The sequence below is a fragment of the Onychomys torridus genome, chromosome 8 (assembly GCF_903995425.1).
Source record: "Onychomys torridus chromosome 8, mOncTor1.1, whole genome shotgun sequence".
NCBI lineage: Eukaryota > Metazoa > Chordata > Mammalia > Rodentia > Cricetidae > Onychomys > Onychomys torridus.
In genome coordinates, this window is record NC_050450.1 from 16,063,537 (window position 1) to 16,088,329 (window position 24,793).

The 24,793-nt window shown below is 47.3% G+C and overlaps 1 protein-coding gene across 1 annotated transcript in view; it reads left to right on the forward strand.

The window, feature by feature from the left end:
- Adcy9 (adenylate cyclase 9) overlaps nt 1–24,793 on the forward strand; it is a 131,089-nt gene that overhangs the window by 94,927 nt on the left and 11,369 nt on the right. Inside the window, exons 4-9 of the mRNA XM_036195690.1 lie at nt 5,664–5,768; nt 6,780–6,997; nt 12,408–12,510; nt 15,003–15,211; nt 19,967–20,126; nt 21,981–22,129. Of these exons, the coding sequence (XP_036051583.1) occupies nt 5,664–5,768; nt 6,780–6,997; nt 12,408–12,510; nt 15,003–15,211; nt 19,967–20,126; nt 21,981–22,129 (944 nt within the window). The remainder of the gene's footprint in view (nt 1–5,663; nt 5,769–6,779; nt 6,998–12,407; nt 12,511–15,002; nt 15,212–19,966; nt 20,127–21,980; nt 22,130–24,793) is intronic.

Sequence of the window (24,793 nt, forward strand, 5' to 3'; positions counted from 1 at the left end):
TGATCAGGGGCCAGGAACTCTTGAGTCAAACCCCCGTGTCCACAAACCGTCTGTCTTCGGAAGGCTCATATGTTTTCCTTTGTGTGAGAGCTTGTGTGTGTATGGTGTATGCATGTGTATACAAATGTGTGTTCTTGTGTGTGCATGTGTGATGGCCAGGGCAGGATATTGGTTGTCCTGCTCTGTCGCTTTCTGTCTCATTCCCTTGAGACCTTGAGGGTCTCTCAGTTGTACCTGGTACACAGTGTTTTTTTGGCTAGGCTGCCTGTCCAGTAATCCCCAGCGACCCTCCAATCTCTGTCCCCGCTCTAGCACCAGGATGGCAGGCTTCTGGTCTCTCTTAGCTTTTTTACTCTAGATACTGGGGTCTGGGTAGAAGTCCTCATGCTTGCGCAGCAAGTGTTCTTGGTACTTCTCAGCACCAGAAGGTTCTGTGTGGTCAAGAGGATTTCCTGAGCTTGTCTATGGCAAGACTGCAGACCTGACTGCCTCTCTGTGCCTTTAGCACACAAACACTTCTAAATCATAGCTGTTGTCATTATGACAGTGAATGCTCTAACACGCCCAGCAGCCTTGCTGCATGGTAAGCCATGCTTCCCCAGGTGTATAAGAAAGGCTCTTGTCTGGGTTGGTGGGAGGTTCTTGGCAATGATGGAGATGCCAGCAGCTATAGGGGAGAGATGGGCATTTTGGTGAGTGGAGAAAGTTCCACAGATGAGTCAGTGCTCAGCAAAAGCTGGGTTATGAGATGTTTCGATTCAGATTGAAGTTAGGCTGGAGGACAGTCAAAGGAAACTTGCTGCGGGGTGTAGAGAAGGAATGATACACTCCACTGCGTAGTAGATGCCTCAGGCCACAAAGGAGCCTCCAGACTGAACAGGGTGTTGAGACAGGAGAGTACCTCCCCCAGGGAGGGTGGGTTTTTCTGAAATTTTTAAATTTTCATTTGTTCTAAACTTTGTTTGTTTGTTTGTTTGTTTGTTTGTTTTCAGGACAGGGTTTCTCTGTGCAGTCCTGGCTGTCCTGGAACTCACTCTATAGACCAGGCTGGTCTCAAACTCAGAGATCTGCCTTCCTTTGCCTCCCGAGTGCTGGGATTAAAGGTGTGTACCCCCACTCTTGGCTTTTGTCCTAAAACTTTTAATTAAGAAAATCTCCCTAAAAGAAAGTGGCTGAGAAAGAAGAAGACTATCAAAGAGCCCTATTTTCAGAGTTCAGTGAAACAATCTGCTGCAGGCCTGGGTTCCTCTGGAACCACCAGACTAAGAAGTCCCTGAGACGGCAGCTGCCCGTTACCACTGTGAGCCCTTTGTCTAGCCTTTCACCCAGAGCAGACATCACCAATCCATCAGTTGCCTCCATATAGCCAAAATGTGCTCTTAAAACCCTTCTCACTGAAGGGTTTGTGAAGTCAGTAGCTCAGGAGTAGAGCTGGCATACAAAATGAAACTACTTTGAAGCTGTGTGTGGTAGCACATATCTATAATCCCAACACTCAGGATGTAGAAGCAGGACGATTACAACTTCAGAGACAACCTGAACTTGACTGTGTGATGAGTTTAAGGACACCCAGGGCTACACAGTGAGACCATGTATTAAAAATACTTATTTTAGTTTAATTGTGTATATGTGTGTGTGTGTGTGTGTGTCTGTCTGTCTGTCTGTCTGTCTCTGTGTTGGTATATGTTCACATTTGTATGGATGTCGCATGGAGGCCAGAAGAGGGAGTCAGATCCCTTGGAACTGGAGTTACAGATGTTTGTGAGCCTCCTGACATTAGTGTTGGGATCTGAACTCTGATCTTCATGATTGCGTAGCAAGTGCTCTTAACTACTGAGCCATGTCTGCAGCCCTGAGACCATGTATTTAAAAAAAAAAAAAAGCTGCTCTTGAAATATTCTGACATGCTTTATATGTGTGTCCTCTGTTTACCCTTATAGTAATATACTTTAGGTAGACATAACTCCATTTTGTAAAGGAGGCTTAGAGAGGGCCTCCACCTATTAGGTGGTAGAACCAGCTCTACTGTTTCAGGGTGGTGGCCATGTCAATGGCTTTAACCACTGAACCGTGTGGTTCTTCTCCAGTCTTAATGTTTGAAAGTTGTCAGACCATAGCTGTTTGCTGCTTCACCGTCCCGTTGTCAAGATCTGGAGCCTAGAGGTTTGACTCAAAGTAATGCCCTTCAAATGGTAAGGTCCTGATCCCACTTCCTAAGCTGTGTCCTTAGTCAGCTAGGGTTAGTGAAATGTTCAGTGCGCCCCCTGGAGGAGCAAGCCAACCACTGCACTAGTACAATGCGGGGTCTCACCCCACGCTTCTGAACAGCTCTGTTCAGAACTCGGTGAATCTCTTGGGCCCTTTTACTTCATTCCTCTATTGAGGGCTCAGAGGGATATTGGATAATGTGTACATGTGTGCGTGCGTGCGTGCGTGCGTGCGTGCGTGCGTGCGTGCGTGCGTGCGTGTGTGTGTGTGTGTGTGTGTGTGTGCGCATGTGTGTAGACTAGAGGTATCTCCTTCAATCCCTCCCCATCTTAGTGACACGGTCAGCCTCACTGAACCTGGAGCTCCCTGATTGATCTAAATTAGCTAGCCAGCGAAGACCAGGGATCTTCTTGTTGCTGCTTCCCCAGTGCTGGATTACAGGCGCTCACAGCCATACCTGGCTTTAAAAAAAAAAAAAAAAAAAAAAAAAAAAAAAAAAACCATGGGGTCTAGGGCATGGGACTAGGGTCATGTTTGTGTGGCAAGTTCTATACTGACTCTTAACACTGTCCATTAGCAAATGTTTAAACTTTAGCTCAGTCAATACAAGGTGTTTTAAAATGATTTTGTTGTAGCCAGGTGTGGTGACACACGCCGTTAATCCCAGCACTCCAGAGGCAGAGGCAGGCGGATCTCTGTGAGTTCGAGGCCAGCCTGGTCTACAGAGCGAGTTCCAGGACAGCCAGGGTCACAAAGAGAAACCTGTCTTGAAAGAAAAAAAAAGTCTCTCCAAGAAAAGTTTTCACATTCGTCTTTAGTGAGGAGTTACCGAGGTAGTGAGCAGAGACTCGAAGCTCCTGGATATGGGAATGACAGACCCCTCCTCCCCTGCCTGACTGAGTCTTACCTTTGCTTTCCTTGGAATTTCTGGGTCTGCCAACACATGTCCCTAGTTTTCAAACAAACTTAGGCTGTATCTGCCCATCACCAAGAGCTCGTAAACCACAACTTCGAGGTTGTTCAAGAATGAGTTGTGGTCAGTTTGCTCACTAGTTTATCACTTTAAGATAACATAAAGCCAATTCAGTTCACAGTATATTTTCAAGGTAGGATCACCATCACCATGTTATTTCAGAACATCTTCATTACCCCTTTAAAAAAAAAAAAACCCTGTGTCTTTCTCCAGTTAACTGATAGTAACAAAATCCATCCACAGGATGACATACACAATAGGAATTTGTCTGTGTGTTGGAGAGATGGCTCAGTGGTTAAGTTCTTTCTCCATGTAGTTTTGGTACCTGTCGTGGAACTCACTCTGTAGACCAGGTTGGCCTAATTCACAGAGATCCGCCTGGCTCTGCCTCCCTAGTACTGGGATTAAAGGAGTTCTTACAGAGGACCTGTTTTTTGTTTTTTTTTTTTAACCTGGGTTAATTCCTAGATCCCAAGTTGGACAGTTCACAACTGGCTTCCTCAAACAACTGCTTACATGTACACATACTCACACACAAACACATAATCATAATTAAAAAGAAATATAATTTTTTAAGCTGGGCATTGGCGCACGCCTTTAATCCCAGCACTTGGAAGACAGAGGCAGGCGGATCTCTGTGAATTCGAGGCCAGCCTGGTCTACTGAGCGAGATCCAGGAAAGGTGCAAAGCTCCACAGAGAAACCCTGTCTCAAAAAACCAAAAAAGAAAAGAAATATAATTTTTTTTAAAGTTGTCACTCACTGTTCTGGAAGTCAATGCATTTGACATCCAGTGAGGACACGATCCTGGTTCATAGATATATGGCCCCTTCTCACAGACCGGGAGTGAATGACAAGGGAATTAATTGATTCTTTCTTTTTTTGGTTTTTTTTGGTTTTTTTTGTTTTTGTTTTTTTGTTTTTTGTTTTTTGTTTTTCGAGACAGGGTCTCTCTCTGTAACTTTGCACCTTTCCTGGAACTCACTCTGTAGCCCAGGCTGGCCTCGAACTCACAGAGATCTTCCTGCCTCTGCCTCCCGAGTGCTGGGATTAAAGGCGTGCACCACCACTGCCAGTCTAATTGATTCTTTCTATGAAAGCAGTAATGCCATTCATCAGAGCATGGCCCCGTTCCATAATCGCCGACCACCGGCCCTGCCTCCTGTTATCATCACTGTAGGAATTATGCTAAGAGAGGCGTACACAAACACCCAGCACTCCAACAGTTGATAGCAGTCACTGTTTACCCTTCACTCCTAACACTGTCAATCTGTTTTCTTTCTCCAGAACTACCTTTCCTGGGCACTTCATGACTTCTCAGATGGAGTCACACAGTGTATAGCCTTTTGTATCTGATCTGTATTGTTGTTGTTGGCTGGTGGGCTGGCCTAAAACTCATTATGCAATTGTATAGACTGGGCTGGCTTTGAATTTGTGACAGTCCTCCTGTCTCTGCCACCCACATTCTGGGATTACAGGTGTTCACCACCATGCCTGGCCTTTTTTTTTTTTTTTCAATAAGCATGGTGGAGGGCATTCAGGTATAAAGTCCTACAACACACTTCAGAAGCTTCAGAGGTAGCCTGGGGCCACACTCAGGGGAATGGCAGCCAAGTGCTCAGCCCAGACAAGACGTGATAACACCTTCGTAAAACTCAGGGAATATCATGGAAGATGAGGCAGAAGGAATCTCAGAGCTGAAAGATGAGGAGGAGGGCTGCAAAATGTCATTTTCTGGGCAGGACACAGCTATCGCAACCATGAACTCACTGCAGCTCAGTTCCTGGCACTGGACAAGCACAATATTGGCCTTGTCAGCGGTCAGTAATGGATGGGGTGGGGCTCATGGGTCTCTGTCCCTCTGTGCTGAACTTACTGGCTTACTGGCAGATTCTGGAAGAGGATGAGTCATTGTCTGTCTACTGATAAACCCACCATTCCAAACCCATGGTCACACAGATGGTTCTAGATAAACTCAGTGGGTCACAACACAAAGCTGAAAGACGGGAACATGGGGAAGAGATTGTAGGAAGGAGGGGAGTTACCGAGGTGGGAAGGAGGTAAAGAGTGAGGCTGGGAGTAATCAGGATGTACTAGATACACATGTGGAACTGTTAAAAAAAAATGTGATTTTTTTTTTTAAAGCATAGTGTGTCAATGGTTTGTGTGTGCAAAAGCAGGCGTCAGGACTTTGGTTTGTTGTGGCTGAGTGACGTCCCCTGTGTGAATGATCCATCAAAGTCAGTGGGCATTTACATTTCCCTTGGCTGTGCGGCCGAGTTCATGTGTAGGTTTTTGTTTTCCTTTTCGTCCCGCCAATTCGTTCTCAAGGTCTTCCTGAATCTATGTGGCTCAGTGAGCTCCCACTCACTTCCATCAATTCTGTGTGAGTCCAGGCTGTCACGACGCCCCTGGAATGTCTGAACCCTGTGTCGTGGAGGTATTTTGTAAATCTCTTCCTCTGGCCTGTGTTTCCTCTCAGACTTGCCCTTCTTGTGGAGTCACATTTGCTCCCAAATCTGAAGCTGGCGCAGAAGGAGGAGCTGTGAAAAATGGCTGTCAAGACGAGCCTCTGGCCGGCACCAAGGTAACAAGCTCATGGCTGTTGTTCCTGTCACTGCCTCTCCTGGCGCATCCACCTAAGGTGACATTCCTGTCTCGTCAACTTCTTAGTTCTGAGAGTAACTCCTCTTAGGTAATAGCATTCCGCACCTTCTAGGTGTGGGTTTGAATAGACCAATAAGTAAAGTGATGGAGGGCTGGGAGCTTAGTAGGAAGGGGAGAGCATGTGCTTTGCATGTGTAAGGCCCTAGATTTGATCCCCAGCACTGAAGAACAATAAAACAACAAACAGGCTGGCCAGTTAGGGCCAACCCATGTAAAGTAGAGCTGGATGAGATTCCTCAGGGGCAGCCATTTCAAAAGGCTTGGGTTACAGAGCTGTGGGCTGGGCTTTATTCCGTAGACCACAGAGGTGCTAAGGGGACAAAACACCTCCTCCAGGTAAGAAATGTACCCTAGAAAGAGGCTCCTGGGGCAGAGCTAACAGCCTGGAGGCTCCTGGAGCCAAGGCTTTGAGACCAGGTCAGGACTGGAGTGGGAAGCAGAGAATAGCCTGAACGGAGAGCTTCAGGAAGGCTTCGGAAACTGCCTCCTTGGGAGCCCCTCTCTGCCATTCTACACCTGCCAGTATCTGCAGGGGCTCAGGTGGGGCGTTTCTCATAGCCAGAGGCTCCCCAAACTGAGTCCTGTTCATCCTCCACCCAGAAGCCTGGGTATTTCCTTCCCAGGCACCATCCTTGAACCTCCTCAGGGAACCCCTTGACCTTCCCTGTAGCCTTCTTCTCCGTTAAGCTCTCTTCTTCACATCGTGAATGTTCTAAGACTTCTTTTATCTGGCTGCCGAACACCCAGACATGCCTTGTCCCAAAGCAGGGCCTCAGGGGAAGCAGGGCTAGGGGAGAAGTGGAATGTTGGGTGGGAATAAAGTCACAGTCCTGGGTGTGGAGGCTCCAGCATGCTGGGTGTTGGGTAAGAACCAGAGTGTGCTCCTGGCGAATCCTTCACTCTCTGTGCTCCTTCCTCTGTCTCGAGGCAGGCTTCTGGAGGACCCAACTCCAAAACCCAGAACGGACTCCTGAGCCCTCCCCCAGAGGAGAAGCTCACCAACAGTCAGACCTCCCTATGTGAGATCCTGCAGGAGAAGGGACGGTGGGCAGGTGTGAGCTTGGACCAGTCGGCCCTCCTCCCGCTGAGGTTCAAGAACATCCGTGAGAAAACTGATGCCCACTTTGTCGATGTCATCAAAGAAGACAGGTAAGACCCCAAAGCCTGTGATGGTGGCAGTCTACAGGAGTTGTGGAAAGTGGCAGTCTACAGGAGCTGTGGATGGTGGCAGTCTGTGGGAGTTGTGGATGGTGGCAGTCTACAGGAGCTGTGGATGGTGGCAGTCTACAGGAGCTGTGGATGGTGGCAGTCTACAGGAGCTGTGGATGGTGGCAGTCTGTGGGAGTTGTGGATGGTGGCAGTCTGTGGGAGTTGTGGATGGTGGCAGTCTGTGGGAGTTGTGGATGGTGGCAGTCTACAGAAGTTGTGGATGGTGGCAGTCTACGGGAGTTGTGGATGGTGGCAGTCTGTGGGAGTTGTGGATGGTGGCAGTCTACGGGAGTTGTATCCTTTCTCTGAGTTGCCTCATCCATGTGTTTGCCCTCTGTTGTCATTATATTACTTTATTTTTATTCTGAGGTAATTTGAAACTTGAAATTCACTATATACCCTGCCCGATCCACCAACTTTTAGCATTTTATTTCTTTTCTTTATTATTATTCTATTTCTTTAGTGTGTGTGCCCCTGTATGCAAGTATAATACACATTGGAGGTCAGTTCAAGGACCAAATGCAGGTTGTTAGACTTGGTGGCAAATGCTTTTACCTGCTGAGCCATCTCACCTCCCCTATTTTTTAAATTAATTTTTGAGTAACATAGAAAAAATATGTTTTGTGATATTTTATCACTATACTTTGTTCTTATTTACCCTCCCCCAACCTCTTGGGAAATAGTGGTCGACTCAGGGTCTCACCATGTGGCCCTGGTTGGCCAAGAACTCACTATGTAGATCAAAATGGTCTTGACCTTGCAGTAATTCCTCTGCCTTGGCAGACATGCGAGCCACCACACTGTCTGCATTTATTTTGTCCTTCATTTTTTTCTCTCCCTCCCGCTGTTCCCTGCTCCCTTCCTTTCCTCTTTTTATGTTTTTTTTTTTTTTTAACCATTTGACAAGTATGTTGGATACAATGTGGTCATTGCCTCTTCATAAAGCAATTCCTAAAAATAAAGATGTTGTTTTACATACATCAAATGTAAGAAGTTTGTGGATAGTCTCTCTAGCCTTAAGTCCATATTGCAGATTGTCAAATGATCTGTCACATCTTTGGTGGCACTTTCTTCCTCTAGCCCAGGATCTCATCCAGACTCACAAGTTGCATCCATTACTGGTCAATCCTCTAGTCTTTTTTAAGATTTATTTATTTATTATGTATACAGTGTTCTGTCCGCATGTATCCCTGCATGCCAGAAGAGGGCACCAAATCTCATTACAGATGGTTGTAAGCCACTATGTGGTTGCTGGGAATTGAACTCAGGACCTCTGGAAGATCAGGCAGTGCTCTTAACCTCTGAGCCATCTCTCCAGCCCCCCCCCCCGAGTCTTTTTAAATCTGAGACAGTCCCTTGGCTGTCTTTCTTAGTCTTTTATGATGTTAACATTTGAAAAACTTATGAGCTGACTCTTTTACAGAAAGACTTGGGTATTGAATTTTGTGAATTTCCCTATCAGACTCATATTCTGCTCTCCTGGCCAGACCTGATGGGAGTGATGTCCTTCTCCCCATGCCATGTCCAGAGGCTATGACACCCATTGGCCCTTAATATGTGATAGGCATCTGGACTGGGTGAGCTATTACCAGTGTTTCCAAACTATTATTTTCTCATTAAGACTAATAGGCAATTGTGGAAAGATCTTGTAATTATCCCACTTCTTGTCAGACTTCCTTGGGGTTAACATCTGTTGATGAGTCTTGCCTGAAGCCATCTTGGCTATGGTTGTTCAAGTGGTGAATTCCATCTGCAGCATGTTGCCATTGGTGTTCAGGAGCCACTATAAAGAGGTCCCTCCTGTTCCTACTTTATCCGCCATCATTAACCTGAACTCATACACTTCTGTCTGTCCCAGCTTTGTGCTTACTACACTCAAAAGCATGAATCTAGCCAGTGACCCCCTTCAAACTGGTGAGTGGGTCCTTTTGACATGGCCCCTCATTCATTTGATGTGGTCTCTTTAACACAACAGGATGTTCCAAGCTCACTTCATATCTTCCCTGCCATAGCTCAGGATTGAGCCTTTTCTCCAAGGTTTCCTGGCTCCTTTTCATGCTGAATGGTTTTGGGATATTTTATTAATACTTGATTTAATGCTGCGGTCTGAGCATATGCTATGTGTGATTTCAGTCCTTTCATATAAATTGAGGCTTGTTTTTATGTTCTCATATATGGCTTGCTGTGGTGAAGATATATGCACTTGAAAAGAATATATATTCTGGGTGTGATCAATTTTTAACTATTTTGCATTTTGTGGAATGCTCTGATCTGTAAGCATTCAGATGGTTGACAGTATTGTTCCGATAATCTGTTCACTTGTTTTCTGTTGTTCTATCCATTATTGAGAAAAGAACATTAGTCTCCCCAGTGGTACTCTGGGAGTTCAGTGGTAGCTAGACACCAAGACCATAGTTTAGTTGTAGCTCCAGGAGTTACAGACTCATACCTGTTCTGGTTTCCATTCTGACTTGGTGGTAAACACCATGACCAAAAGCAACTTGGGGAGGAGAGGGTTCATTTCGCCTTACACTTCCAGGTCACGACCATCATTAAGGGAACTCATGGAGGAATCTGGAATAGAAACCATAGATGAACATTGCTCACTGGCTCACTCCCTGGCTCATATTTAGCTATCTTTTTTTTATACAGTCCAGGACCACCTGCCCAGGGATGGCATTGCTCACAGTGGCCCTCCCACATCAATCAGCCTTAAAGACCACAGTCTGATCTGGTAAATCTCTCAGGAAGAGCCCCCCAGATAACTCTGGACTATCTCAGGTTGACAGCTGAAGCTAAACTAGGACCACATCCTTAGGTTGCGTTTGCTGGAGTTAGTGTTAAGTCACTTCACTTCAATGAAGACTATTGCAGTATATCCCTGTTAGTAGTTATGCCGTATTACTAGCTTCTCCTTGTTCATGCCCTCACTGGTACATGTTTCTAGCTGCATGGGTTAACAGGCCCTCTTACCCCAGACTCTCAGTAGTCTTGAGCTCATCTACAAGGATTGCATTTCTGTTGTGTGTGGTTGTGTTTTCCAATTCTTTGTAAGCCTAGCAACATTGAATTGTGTCAACATTGTATGTGACACTTAGAAAACCTGAATTTCATTGTATCTCTTTGAAGAATACTAAGTTTTGTCTCAGCAAACAGTTCACTTGTCTGAATTCAGATGGTCTTAACTGGGCTTTTGGAGTCCACCACTCACATGCAATTAAGATGCAGTTTTGAGAGTCCGAATTAGATGTGAGAATAATTTATGTGCAAGACCTGGTCTTCCTCTTTCCTGTCTCCTTCTTTTTTTTTTTTTTTGTTTTTGTTTTTGTTTTTGTTTTTTGAGACAGGGTTCTCTGTAGCTTTGGAGGCTGTCCTAGAACTTGCTTTGTAGACCAGGCTGGCCTCGAACTCAGAGATCCACCTGCCTCTGCCTCTTGAGTGCTAGGATTACAGGCGTGCACCACCACCGCCCGGCTCTGTCTCCTTCTTTCTGGGATTTATAACCTCATTGTTATCTGTAATCATCCCAAACTATATTTTCTAATTGGGGGGTTAACTTACAAATAAATGTTAAAAAGTTTTATTTTATTTGTATGAATATTTTGCCTGCATGTATATGTTATGTATACTACATGTGTGGAGGTGAGAAGGGGACATCAGATCCTCTATCACGGGGGGTTATGGATGATTTTGAGCCACCATGTGGGTGCTGGGAACTGAACCTGGGCCCTCTAGAAGAGCAGTGAGTACTCATCACAGCTGAGCCATCTCTCCAGCCCCTGTTCTCTAGTTTTTTAAGCCATTAAGACTGGATTTTAGAGCCAGGCATGGTGATACAAACCCCAAATCCCAGTACTCGACGGGGGGGGGGGGGGGGGTCCTCTCTCCTCTCCCCTCCCCTTTCTTCCCTCCTCTCTTTCCTTGCCCCTGCCCAGTCTTATTTATAGCCTGTGTGTCCTTAAACTCTTGGTCTTCCTGCTTTGACCTTCCAAGTGCTGGGATTACAGGGTTTCCATCGGAGGATTAGCCAGTGCTCCTAACTCATACCTGTCTTTAGGAAAAGGTGAGACCCTTCCCCGGCTTCCCTCCCTCCTTCCCCGGCTTCCCTCCCTCCTTCCCCGGCTTCCCTCCCTCCCTTCCCCGGCTTCCCTCCCTCCTCTCCTTCCAGCTGTCCTGACTACTCTCTTGTGCCTCCAAGCAGCCATTTTGTTTGTTTGTTTGTTTTTTTGGTTTTTCGAAACAGGGTTTCTCTGTAGCTTTGGACTCTGTCCTGGACTAGCTCTGTAGACCAGGCTGGCTTCAAATTCACAGAGATCCACCTGCCTCTGCCTCCTGAGTGCTGGGATTACAGGCGTGTGCCACCAGCGCCTGGCAAAGCAGCCATTTTTATATTTTCTATGGGAGCCAGATCAGGAACTGCCAGTGTTGATTACAGAAAGGCCAAACAGCTTCAGCAGGGTTGACTCTGCCCGCTGACTGCTGAAGTGTAGGCCCACAGTCCTGCAGGCAAAGCAGCGCAGACTTCCCTCTCTGGAGTCTGAGAAGATAAGTCACCGCATGTTCGTCACAGAAGAGAAGCCAGTCTGCAGGGAATGCACCACTGTGACAGGCACATTTGAGGCTCTCTCCCTGTTTATATGATGTCAGGCTAATGGCTACTGCATGTGGGAGAGAGATTACACCCGCACGTTTGTATTTGCCTTCTGAAGTCACACCAATGTTCTCTTAAATTTTTAGTCATTCTCCAAATCATAACGAGGGCATTGCAATTTGCTGACAGTCCATAGAAGAGTAAAAGAGTCACATAACCCAGGTTTGATCTCTCAGCTGTTAAAATCGGTGAGCATGGCCACTTTTCAGTCTCTCCTGCACTCTGAATATCTGACAGTGGCCCCACAATGACCTCAGCTGTAAGCACCTACTCCAGTAACAATGTGTTAGATTTGCGGTGTAACTACTGTCAATGTTCTGGATGACAGGAAGCTTTTGGAATTGCCTTCATTTGAAGCCTCCAAATCACTGTAAGTCCTCTTGGCACCAAGATTTGCTGGCTCTCCAAAAAGATCACCTCACAGGGTGGAAGATGTGCCTTCTCTGTCCTCCAGTCCTAGATATCTGAAACAGGGTCTAATAATAAGTGTGGTGATGGTGGTGATTGTCATCCTTAATGAAGGCAAACAGCATCTGATTGTGTCTAGAGACACAAAGGGCTCTCCTCAGGTCTGCTGCTTATGGGGACAGCACCTGTCACACAGTGGCTTTCAGAGGTAGCTTTGGTGATGTGCTCAGTGAGAGGCATCTGAGACTGATTCTGCTGGTGTTGATGGAGTGCACTGGTTGTGTCTTCCAGCCTGATGAAAGATTATTTCTTCAAGCCACCCATCAATCAGTTCAGCCTGAACTTCCTGGATCAGGAGCTGGAGCGATCCTATAGAAGCAGCTACCAGGAAGAGGTATGTTCCTCTGCGACCTCACAACAGTCCTTGTTCTTTTAGGACACTGTTTGTTTGTGTTTTACCAACCAGGAAGCCCTGTTTTGGAACTGTTGGTGAATTTATCTTTGCCAGGGAGAAAACCAAAGCTCTTTATGCTCCTTTATCTTAAAGCTAAGCCACATCCCACCAGACTGTTTCCTCCATGGCTGTTGTTTCTGGTCTTCTAATGGCTGTCCCCTGGAAAGGTGCCTGGTCACACCTGTTCTGGGTTCTTGAGTGACACTTCTCTCCCTGTGATGCTGTCACTTCCAACCCTCTACAATGGGACCAAAAAAAATCAGGAGGTCTGTACCTCCATCCAGAATATGGGTCCATAGCCCCTCTGCCACACCACCATCTTAGGCGCCCTTGAGTTAAGGGGTTAATTTTCCTCTCAGCTCTCACATCATTTTCCCTGAGAAACCACCCTTGACACCAGCTGGGTTCTACTTCCCTGTGTCTTCTTTCTTCTTCATGTGCACCCCATGTTGGAATCCTATCTGATTCTGAACCTAACACTCAGATCTTTGTTGCTGTGCTCTAAATCCCAGCACAGCCCACACACCAGACATATTCAGCAGGCATGCTTGAAAGGAATGAATGGAAGACCCTGGAGCTTGGTTTGGAGCTCTAGGTAGCAGATCCCAGCTCTCTTTCCCTTGGCCCCCAACCTGACTTGAGTGTCCCAAAGCCAAAAGTGCACCATCACCAGACCCCAAGACCAAGAGGGGTTTTAGTCAGATTTCACTTGCTTATCAGGCAGGTCTTCATGTTGATTATGTCCAAGCCATGACCCAGAGAGACCATAATGTGTAAGATGTGGCTAATCTTTGTTTTATGTGGCTAGAATTGCTGTCCTATAAGTCCCCCCCAGGTCAATGAATGTCATTGAACATTCCAAACACAAATCCTACAAGTATTTCCCTAAAGCAAGAAGTATTGAGCCTTGGCACTCTAGACCAGGAGTTAGGAAACCTTGGTATTCAGGTGAGAGTGAAGTTTCCCAACTGGCTGTCCTGAGTCTTCTCTGCCCAAGCCCTGGCTGCTCCCCAGAATGCTAATTAGATTCCCAGAGAGAGCAGTGACGACATCCATGTGCCTCTGTAGAGGAGGTCACTGTGGTAGCCTCACCTCCAAGATCTTAGGTCCTTTTAGGGAACCTCAGAAGTTAGGACCAGGCCCATGGCCATCTTCAGAGCCTCTGAATTCCATGAGCGGGTATTAGGACTCTAGCCTTGTGCCCACTTTACTCAGGTGAGTCTAGGCTTGACATTGGAGCTGACCAGCACTCATTCCCCAAGGCCAAGTCCTGATTTTTTCCCACCTTACCCAGCTCCTGGGGTCTCTCTAAGGCTGAGGAAGCGAGCCAGTTTGCCTGAAAGGAACTTGCCCTCAACTGAAGTCACAGGCCTCTCCCTCCCACAAACTTCCAGCTGCTTCACCCCTTACCCCTGCTACCAAGGCTGAACGCAAAGCCCCGTGAGTGGTATGCTGCGTTCTCACCCTTTCTCCACAGCCTCTGGCTACACATTCTCTCTTCATCCTAAGACAGGCCTGGGGTGCACTTGGGAGTTAGCTTCTCTGGCTCTTATTCTCTGTGGTGCCTGGGGTAGCCATTCTTAGCCTCATCTGCACTCTTGGAGCGGTGGCGCCTCTTCCTCTCTGGGCTGTGGAGAACTCTGACTGGATGGCCCCTCTGAAGGGCCTATAGGGGTCTGGAACTGGTCATATTCTAAACACGTCATATGCTAGCAGTTTCCTCCTCCTAAATTCCCTGACACCACACATGTGCCTCTTTAGTGAACTTCACACAGTGCCCTGTTTCCTGTGCGTTTGCTTTCATGTGTGTATGTGCATGACCACACGTGTGCCTGGTGCCTACGAAGGGTGGAAGAAGGTGTTGGATCCCCAGGAGCTGGAGTTATGGATAGTTTTGAACTGTGTGTGTGCTAGAAATCAAACCCAGGTCCTCTGGAAGAACAACAAATACTCTTAGCTGCTGAACCTTCACTGCAGCCTGGAAAGCTCTCTCAGTAAAGGGTCTGTGTTCCCATTCCCTGCACGGAGCTTTCCTCAGCTGTTGCTGCTTAAACACCTGTCTGTCTGACCATGAAGTGGGCTTTCACATCCATCCATTCACTGGACACCTCCATCACCTAACGCCGTTACAGATGTATGCCCCTGAACTCTAAGACAGTAATTCATTTTCAAAGTGACTGTGTACATGTGTTTGAGAGGCTGGCTGTTGACTTTCAGTCTGTTGCTGTGTGACCCTAGGCAAGTTTCTTAACTTCCCTTTGCCTTGGCACCTTTAAATTCGGCAGTCACCCGGAGATGATCCACTTGGAGCATGCACAGGCCTGTGCCTGGTCGGCAGCACTCAGTAAAATGGCTGTCTTGTCCCTTGCTCTGTACTTCCTGGCCGTCTGAGGACAGGCGCATTCATCCCTGTCCTTTCCTGCTCTGAACAGGTCATAAAGAATTCCCCTGTGAAGACTTTTGCCAGCGCCACCTTCAGTTCCCTCCTGGACGTGTTTCTGTCTACCACAGTGTTCCTGATCCTCTCCATCACCTGCTTCCTAAAGTACGGAGCCACCTCCACGCCTCCGCCACCGGCTGCCCTGGCTGTGTTTGGTGCAGACCTGCTGCTGGAGATGCTGTCCCTAGTGGTGTCCATCAGGTATGCCCCAGTGGAGGAGTGCCTCTCCAATGTTTAGCCTCTAGCTCCCCCTTCTGGCTCCACAGTTAATGGCAAAACCCATTAACCCACACGGGCCAGGAGTCTGAAGAGAACAGAACTCCGTTTCCCCCCTCGCCCCATTTCCCAGTCCGTGCAGACGCTGACCTTCCCTCCACCCCGGCGGTACACTAGAGAGGGTCCGTCCCCTGTGCGGCCCAGCTGATGCCAGGTGGGCCCTGGATCTCTTCAAGTAGAGATTAAAAGGAGAAGTGAGAAACTCCGAAGAAGGAGAGGAAGAAGTGCAGAGGGAGTACAAGGCGGCGGCAGAGCAAAAGTCTCCGCTGGCGGGGAGCCAGGCCAGCCCAACTGAGGAAGCAGGGTCAGACGTCTGAGCTCCGGACAGGCTGCGCTTGCTTAGATCTGACACCAAACGTGCAAGCAACAAGAAAAACGGACACATTGGACTTTACAGAGGTTTTCAAATGTGTGTTAAAAAGAATACACTGAGTGGGCAGTGGTGGCACAGGCCTTTAATTCCAGCACTCGGGAGGCAGAGGCAGGTGGATCTCTGTGAGTTCAAGGCCAGCCTGGTCTACAAAGCGAGTTCCAGGACAGGCACCAAAGCTACAGAGAAACCCTGTCTTGAAAAACAAAACAAAACAAAACAAAAAACAAACAAACAAACAAACAAAAAAACCACACTGAAGCCTGGCATGATGACACACACCTATAACCCTAACACTTGGGAGATGGAGGCAGAAAGGTCAGGAATTCAAAGCCATCTTGGCTGCGTAGCAAGTTCAGGGCTACCTTGGCTGCACAAGACCTGTCTCAAAACAAACAGAAAATTAACAGAGAAAGAGAGAAAGAGAGAATGCCTGGGAGTGGGAAGGAATAATAGGTCCCATCTTTGACAAGGACCTAATAGCTACAGCATATCAAGTTCATACCGCTTGGTAATAAAAAGACAGCCAGCCCATTTTATTTTTTTTTTCTTTTTTCTTTTTCTTTTTTGGAGCAGAGGATCGAACCCAGGGCCTTGCATTTGCTAGGCACGTGCTCTACCACTGAGCTAAATCCCCAACCCCCCATTTTATTTTTTAATTGAAAGTAATTTTTCATACAGTATATTCTGATCAGCTTCCCTTTCTCATCTCCCAGATCTTCCCCACCCATCCAGCTCCAACCTCATGCCTCTTTCTTTCTCTTTAGAAAACAAACAGGTCAAAAAGAGAGGGTATAAAAAAAAGAAAGAAAGAGCAGAAGGAACACAAAGGTCCCAATGAGTTCCTCTTATGCTGACATCTACTGCTGGGCCAGGGTCTCCCCTAAGTGTGGTTTCTACGCCTCGTGAGACTCCACTGGAGAAAACAATGTTTCCTTTGCAAGCAGTGGTCAACTGAAGATAGCTCTTGTTAGGGACAGGAGCTCTCCTCCACTTCCCTTCTCAGCTTTGGGACCCCATGTGGCTCAGATGTGTACAAGCCTGTGCACGCTGCCACTGTCTCTCTGAGTTCATGTGTGCATCAGTCCTGTTGTACTGGAAGAAACTGTTGTCTTGGAGTCACCTATACCTTCTCATTCTTGCAATATTTTACCTCCTGTTCTGCATAGCTCCCTGACCCCTGAGGAGGGGGGTTTGTAAAGACATCCCATATAGGGACTGTTTTGAAGTCTCTGACCCTCTTCACGTTGTCCATTGTGGGTCTCTGTGTTCCCATCTACTTTAGGAGGGAGCGTCTCTGATGATGATTGAGCAAGACAGTGATCTATGCCAATTTTAAATAGACAAAAGGTCAGCCTAAGGGTCTGGGAGGTCTGTAGCTCTCTCCACTTCTTAGTAGGTGTGGATGCCCAGAGCATTTCATTTGCCAAGCACATCCATCCCAAAACATGCTTGCCTCTTGGATGCTATGACAGTGGGTCCTTGTACCTTGAGCAGCCCTGCCATGCTTCAGCCTAGCTAAGTCCAAGTCCACTGACAATTGTCCCCAAGAGCTGGAACTAAGATACAAATGGTAACACCCCAAAACAGGAAAAACAAAACTAGCTTAGATCTGACCCTGAGACTTCTGTATGTATCTTTTCTCCCTTCAGGGCAGGCTGTGTGGGACACCCACCTCCTTCCTTTCTCCCCACCACACTGCAGTTCCCTCTTAGCTACAGACACTGCCCTCACCCTTAGTGGGAATGATATGTCTGCACCATGCCTTAAATTCTCTTTCAGGACCAAGCCCACTGCCCACAGCAAGCAGCCCCCTGCTCCAGCCCCCACTCACCTGCATCCAGTTTTTACTCTCTAAGAAATGGCACCCACACCAATCTTGCCAGGGTCTGCTTTTTAGAACTCAAGCCATGAACCACCTCCGCCTCTAAATGTCTTTTCTGTTTGTTTTTTCGGTGATGCTAGGGATTGAACCTAGGATCTCACACATGCTAGGCAAGTATCATCGCATGAGGTAGATTTGCCCTCAGCCTTTTTTTCTTTTTCTTTTGAGACAGTGTCCCACTGAGTAGTTCTAGGCCAGCCTTGAACTCACTGTGTAGCCCATGCAGACCTTGAACTTGTGGTCTTCTTGCCTCAACCTTTTGAGTACCTGCACCACCAGATCTGGATTGTTTTCCTTTACTTTTTAAATGAACGTGTAACTGGGCATTGTGGTACATACCTATAAGCCCAGACATTTGGAGAATGGAGGCTGAAGGACCAGAAGTAAAAGTCTTCCTTGGCAACATACTAAGTTTGAGACCAGTCTGAGCTGTGTGAGACCCAATCTCAGAAAAGCAAAAATTGAAAATAAAATGAATTTTATTATGATAGTTCACATGCAGTAAACTCATTCATTCAGGTAAAGAATTCAGGGGCTGAGGATGTAGCTCAGTGGTGGAGTCAGGGTACTGGGTTCAATACCTGGTACTGCCAAAAAAAATGTAGACATCAGTGAGTTTTAGTAAATTTTAAGAGTTGTACAAATATCGACAGAATGTAATTTGAAGACATTTCTGTCACCACCACCCCCACCCCACCCCCAGAAACACCCATGCCTGTGTGTACTCGCCTACACCCAGACCTTCTAGGTTTCTGTCTAAAGCCTGGAGTTCCTGGTCACTTTGCCATTTTATTATCTCTTTAATCTATGTTCCCTGTCCCTTTATGTCCAGTTTGGAAGAACTAGCCTCACCGGAGCTTAGTTGCAGAGAACTGTCTCTACCTGCACACTTTGTAGGAGTCCAGTGAGCCAGGCAACCACTTTTCTCCTACGGGAACAATGAGCATGCCGGGGCAACGGCTGGGGGAGGCTGATCTCAGATCACAAAGACCAGCATGGTGGGTTATGTGGTGCCCAGGGAAGCCAATACCTAGGCTTTCCAGCTCAGAGCCTCCTCTTTCCGCTCTTGCCCCAGGAAAATCCCCAAGACCAGCTGCTCTTGCCTTAAAACTGTCTGGTCTTGGGGGACCATGTGAGGTCTTCTGAGCATCCCATCTTGTGGCTGGGACTCAGCTCCCCTTGCCCTCTGTCTACAGGCTCTGAGTCCTGCCTGTGAGGATATCCATGATGCTCCAAGGCCTCTGTTTTCATTTAGATTTTAGGAAGCCAGAGCAGCCAAGGACCCTAAAACTATACTTGAGTCTGTGGGAAATGGCCATAGGATAGAGAATTGCAGGTCATGGCTGAGCATAGCTGATACAGCTGTTTAGGGTTTAAAGCCAAAGGTGCAAGTTCTGGGCATGTGTGAAATGCCCATGCTTCTGATCACCACAGGTGAAGGCAGTGAGCCTGTCCATAACCCCCAGCAACAGGCCTAAGGGACATTCTGTGAGTCTCCATCCCAAGATCCCAGTGTCCTCCTCCACCTACCACCATCTGCCTACCCCAACCCAGGGAGCCCATTGCTCAGCCAAGGCCTAACCTTTCCTAGTCATTGTTCTCAGCCCATACACTCAGTTCCCGCTCTTCATAGGGGGATTCTACCGCATTGCGATCACGTTCCTGAGGTGTAACCCACCCAGCTCTACAATGGTAAGAAGAGTCATAATACGCTGTCGCTGGAATGTGAAAGCACCTCTCTTAGGAAATAAAAAAGCTGTATTCTGTCATTCCCATGATCCAACTGTGACTGAGGCAGCTGGACATACAGGGTGGAGTTGATGGCAGTGAGCTATAACCTGATTTTCTGAAAGGCTGAATGGCCCTTAATGGTCCAACCCAAACAGAATCTGTTTGGCTTGCAGCAGAGTTAGCACCTCCAAAAACCACCTGCTTGTGCACAGGACACAGTGAGCCCCAGGCTGGAATGTTTTAGCAAGCTTTTTACTCTGTGGCTTCTGAGGAAGAGGTAGCAGTGGTTTTGTGAGTCCCAGTGGAGGGTCACTGTGTGGCCCTGGCAAGGCATCTCTATCCCTGCCTACCAATAACAACCTTCCCCCAAAGGCTCAATAGAACACCTCCAGATAGGCCCCATTCAGGGCTTCCTGGCCCACAGTAGACTTAATTTGGGGTCATAACTGTTCTTTCAAGCCCCACAGAGCCATGGAGGTTTTTAGTAAGTGTATTTTGCCCAAATGGAGTAGGTGACCTTACATTTGGGTATGAAGGTCTGAGTATAGCCAGTTCACTCACTTGTTGACAAGTTAGGGGGTACAGTCTATTGCCCTATGTGCCCTCCACCTCCAGCATCAGAAGCTGCAACATAGGACAGTTGAGACATGGCGTGCTAACCCTCTATCCTGATCCTCTCCCCTCTGTGTCCCAGAATGGTGTTCTTCCTAGAGGATGTCATGATGTGCACAAAGCGGTTGCTGGAATGGATTGCTGGCTGGCTCCCTCGACACTGCATTGGGGCCATCTTGGTATCTCTTCCTGCCCTGGCTGTCTATTCACACATCACCTCTGAGTTTGAGACAAACATACACGTAAGTAGCAGCGGGCCATCTTCTCCCATGCTTTACAAGCTCCCTGACGCCTTCTCTCACTTTAAGTCTGATGACTTGGGATAGTCCTTAAAGAGGTACACCCTGGTACTGCCTCCAGCCATCCTCTTAAAACACGAGGCATGAGCTGGGCATGGTGGCACAGCCTGTGGCCCAGCACTTAGAAGGTGGAGGCAGGAACATCAGGAGTTCAAGGTCACCCTCAAATACATAGAATTTGAAACTAGCCTGTATTATACACGCAACAGCCTGTCTCAACACACACACACACACACACACACAAACTCAGCAGTATGGACCTGCCAGTGGCTATGTCAGAAGAGTAGGCACAGGCTTTTCCAGATTCACTCAGTATTCATCAAGTTTCAGACCAGTTACAGTCTTGACTTCCTATGGTTCACACTTTCCACTTTTCGGCTTTGCAGTGATGAAGAAGTATCCCACATGACAGTTCTGATTCACTTCCATTTTTTTCAGCCGTTGTGCTAAGATCACATGGAAGTCGCTGATTTTCACTTTCAGAACTCGGTGAATAACAGCAGATAGCAAACAGGCTTGGTATTGGGTGGCTTTGCCCAGCTACGGGATTATGTGGGTGTTTTGAGCATGGCTAAGCTAGACCAAGCTGTGGTGTTTGGAAAACTAGAGGTATTGAATACCTTTTTATTTATGATAGTTTTCATTTGTCACACTCTCCTTTTTAATTTGGGCTGTGCTGGGACCCAGGCCCAAGACCTTGCTTACACTTAGCAGGTGCTCTACCACAGAGTCCCATCCCCAGACTAATGATGTGCAAGGGTTTACAAAGATGGAGTCCTGCAGCAGTCTGAACATTTGTACTTTGCCTCATGCTTTACAAAGAAGCATCTGCCCCATGTGTCCAGATGACACAAGACAATATGCCAGTCACTGTCAGACACCTGGATCAGCTGCTGCTGCTGCTCAGGGAAGGAGCTTGGGAGTTAAACTCTGTAAAGAATGATCTAGTTATGGGAAATGTTTGCTTCTTGGCCTGTAGTGTATGTAGTGCAGTGTATGCCTGAGTGTGGGAAGAGCTACTGGGGGGAATGGGTGCCTTGGCATCAGATCACATCTCAGTGCTCCCAGCAGGAAGGTAACCGATCCCACGGTGATATCCCCAGTGATAACCGTTCTTAAGTTAGCTGCATCCCTTCCCTGTCTATTACTGCTAGAATATTCTCCTAGCAGTGTGAACATGCAACCTAACATGCTGCGCCATGGGACAGAAGTGATCTGTTTTTAAAACCAGTAGGTTACCCAAAGGAAGACTTACTGCATCTTTCATGGTCACTTCTTGTCACTGTGAGCAAATGCGTGATGAGAAACATTGTAAGGGATGGAGAACTGGTTCTGGCTTGGGACTTGAGGGGATAAAGTGTAGGGAAGGCATGGCGCCATGGCAGTCAGACTGGGACTCATTTCCTTACAGCTTGGGGAAACAGGAAGCAGAGATGGGATAGGAAGCAAATCAGACTGTGAACCTCAAGGCCCTGCCCTCCAGAGGTCCACTTCCTCCTACCGAGTCTAGTTCCCAAAGATTCCACAACCTCCCAGAACAGCACCCTTAGCTGGGGACTGAGTGTTCAAACACATGGGTCTCTGGGGGACGTTTACACTCAAGCCGTCACAAGTGGTGCAGAGACGCTTGATGCTGACCAGAAGCAGGGGTGAGTGGGTCCTCAGTGGGAGACAGACAGACTGGACGGCAGCACCGCGTGGGGGCGGGGCGGCACCGCGGGGGCGGGGCGGCACCGCGGGGGCGGGGCGGCACCGCGGGGGCGGGGCGAGCTGGCCTGACAGGGCTTTCTCTTGCAGTTCACCATGTTCACAGGCTCAGCTGTGCTGGTGGCTGTCGTGCACTACTGTAACTTCTGCCAGCTCAGCTCCTGGATGAGATCCTCCCTTGCCACCATCGTGGGTGCTGGGCCGTTGCTTCTGCTCTACATCTCCATGTGCCGGGACAGGTATGTGCCCATACTCTCACCCTGTGCCTTCCTCACCCAGCAACACTGAGGGCTCAACAGTGGCTCCCTGTCAGCGCTGTGTGATGTGTTTCCATCATGCCTTGAAATAGTTTCCAGCACGTGTAGTATCCAAAGAGTCCCAGCTGGGGATGTGGCTTGTGGCGAGTGCCTGCCTGGCCTGCAAAGGCCCTTAGTTCAGTCCCCAGGACTAACTAGCCAAAAAAACCAAAAAGTAATAAAGTGCCATAAGAATGATATGAGAAAGATAAGAAAGTCATTTGGAAAGCATGCTATAAGTGGAGCATCCTTCATCTGAAAGCCTCAACTCTGAATGCTAGAAAACCTAAGATTTTGAGCATTGGTGTGATACTAATACCAGAAGTCTGATAGCTCAGGGTCCACAAGCCTTGCTCCATGCACAAAATTATTTAAAAATTTGTGTAAAATTTTACTTTCAGTTTGTGTGTATAACCTGTATATATTGAAACATAAAGGAATAGCTATAGCCGGGCAGTGGTGGCACACACCTTTAATCCCAGCACTCGGGAGGCAGAGGCAGGCAGATCTCTGTGAGTTCGAGGCCAGCCTGGTCTACAGAGTGAGTTCCAGGATAGGCTCCAAAGCTACACAGAGAAACCCTGTCTCAAAAAACAAAAACAAAAACCAAAAAAAAAAAAAAAAAAAAAAAAAAGAAAAGAAAAGAAACATAAATGAACTTTGGATTTAGACTTAGTTTCTATCCCTAAAAGATGCCTATATCATCATTTGTGTGCAAATATTCAGAATTCCACAAGACATATGCTGCAAGCCACTGGGATTTGGGAACTCAATCTGTACATACTTGAATATAGATGTTCTTGGGTGTCTGCCTCTGTGAGACACAGGACTATTGTAGGAAACTTACTTTTGTGAATGAGTTGGAATCTAAGAAAGGCCTGAAGTTCTTTCACATGAGAGTCAGGATAACAAAAGAGCAGAGGAAGAGTCAGAGTGAGGCCCTGAAGTCCCAGTACGCAGGAAGCTGAGGCAGGAAGATTTCAAATTTGAGCCATCCTAGGCTACATAGCAAGACTGTCTCAATAAAACTAGAAGAAAATACCAGGAGGGTGGTGGAGAGACACACCTTTAATCTCAGCACTCAGAGGCAGGGGCAGGAAGAACTCTGAGTTTGAGGCTAGCCTGGTCTACAAAGCAAGGTACAGAACAGCCAGGGCTACACAAAGAAACTCAGTCTCAAAAACAAACAAATAAAAATCACAAATGGGGGCTGGAGAGTTGGCTCAGTGGTTAAGAGCATTGACGGCTCTTCCAGAGGTCCTGAGTTCAATTCCCAGCACATGATGCCCTCTTCTGGCGAACAGGCAAACATGCAGATTTATTTATAATAAATAAATAAAACTTTTTTAAAAAGCACAAAAAACACCCCACACACACACACACAAAGCAAAAAACAAACAAACAAAAACCTAGAAGAGCCAAACTCGGTGGTACACGCCTGTCATCTCACCACTCGGTGAGCAGAGGCAGGAGGATCTGGAGTTCAAGGTCTTCTGTGGATATATAGCATGAGTCTGAGGCCTTTTGGGCTACATGACACCCGTTCTCACAGATAGAATAGAAACTATACTTCTGGCAGATGCTAAGGAGTAGAAAGTGTGATGTGAACAGAGGAATTGGAGTCACATGATGGGCCTCTGGAGGCAGGATCAGTTCTCATTGTGCTACAAAATGAGAGGGACATTTAAACTCTGTAAGAGTCTGGTGTGGTGGATGACACCTGTGACCCCAGAACTGGTGAAGGGGAGGTGGAAGCATAAGGACAGCAGGTTTTGGGTTAGTCTGGACCAGAGTGAGACCCATCCAATCAAACCAAGCAAGCAGCCAGTCAGCAGAGTGAAATAAAACACCCAATCTGGACAAGGACCAGTGAGACTCCTTTCTCCACGGCTTCCATCCGTTACATCATGTTCGGTTCTTAGTTTGTTGAATGTGTCTCAAGTTTCCTGTTACACACCAGCAACTGGCTGTGGCCTTTACACTTTGTCAACTAAATATGTAGTTGGAAATAGAATAGGAGCTTGGATAGTAGAATGCACACAGTACTTTTTCAAAACAGTTCATGATCTCTTAAACCAATTAAGCCTCTGCTTGTGGAACAAACATCTAAATATCAGGCTTTTCCCATAACTTCTTAGAGCGATGCTTCCCAGGTGCAGCGGAGACCCATCTGCTCATAAATCTGCAGGGGGCAGGTTGTTTTAAAGTTCTCCATTATACTTTGCAGGACATCTAACATTCCTGCTCCCTAACTAACTATCACGTCAGGGACTACGTCATTTCCCAGGTGCCCCTTGGGATTGACATTGCTGTCACTGTGGACCCCTGCTTCAGTAAATGCTGCTGTCAGCAAGGTCAGCTGTGTCTCTGGGGAATCACAGGGTAGTGGTGATTAGTGAGGAGAGTGCGTTTCTCTCCTTGTCATTCTTACTATATTAATAGCAATGTGAAACATATTCATGGTCTCTGCAAACCAAGACCGAAAAAGGAATTTGCAGTGGAGCTGCCAATCGGTAGCTGAGAGGCTGGGACGAGTAATTCCATTAAGTGAAATGGGGCTGCCTCCTCCTACCTTGGTGGGGCATCTGGACACAACCATCATAATGC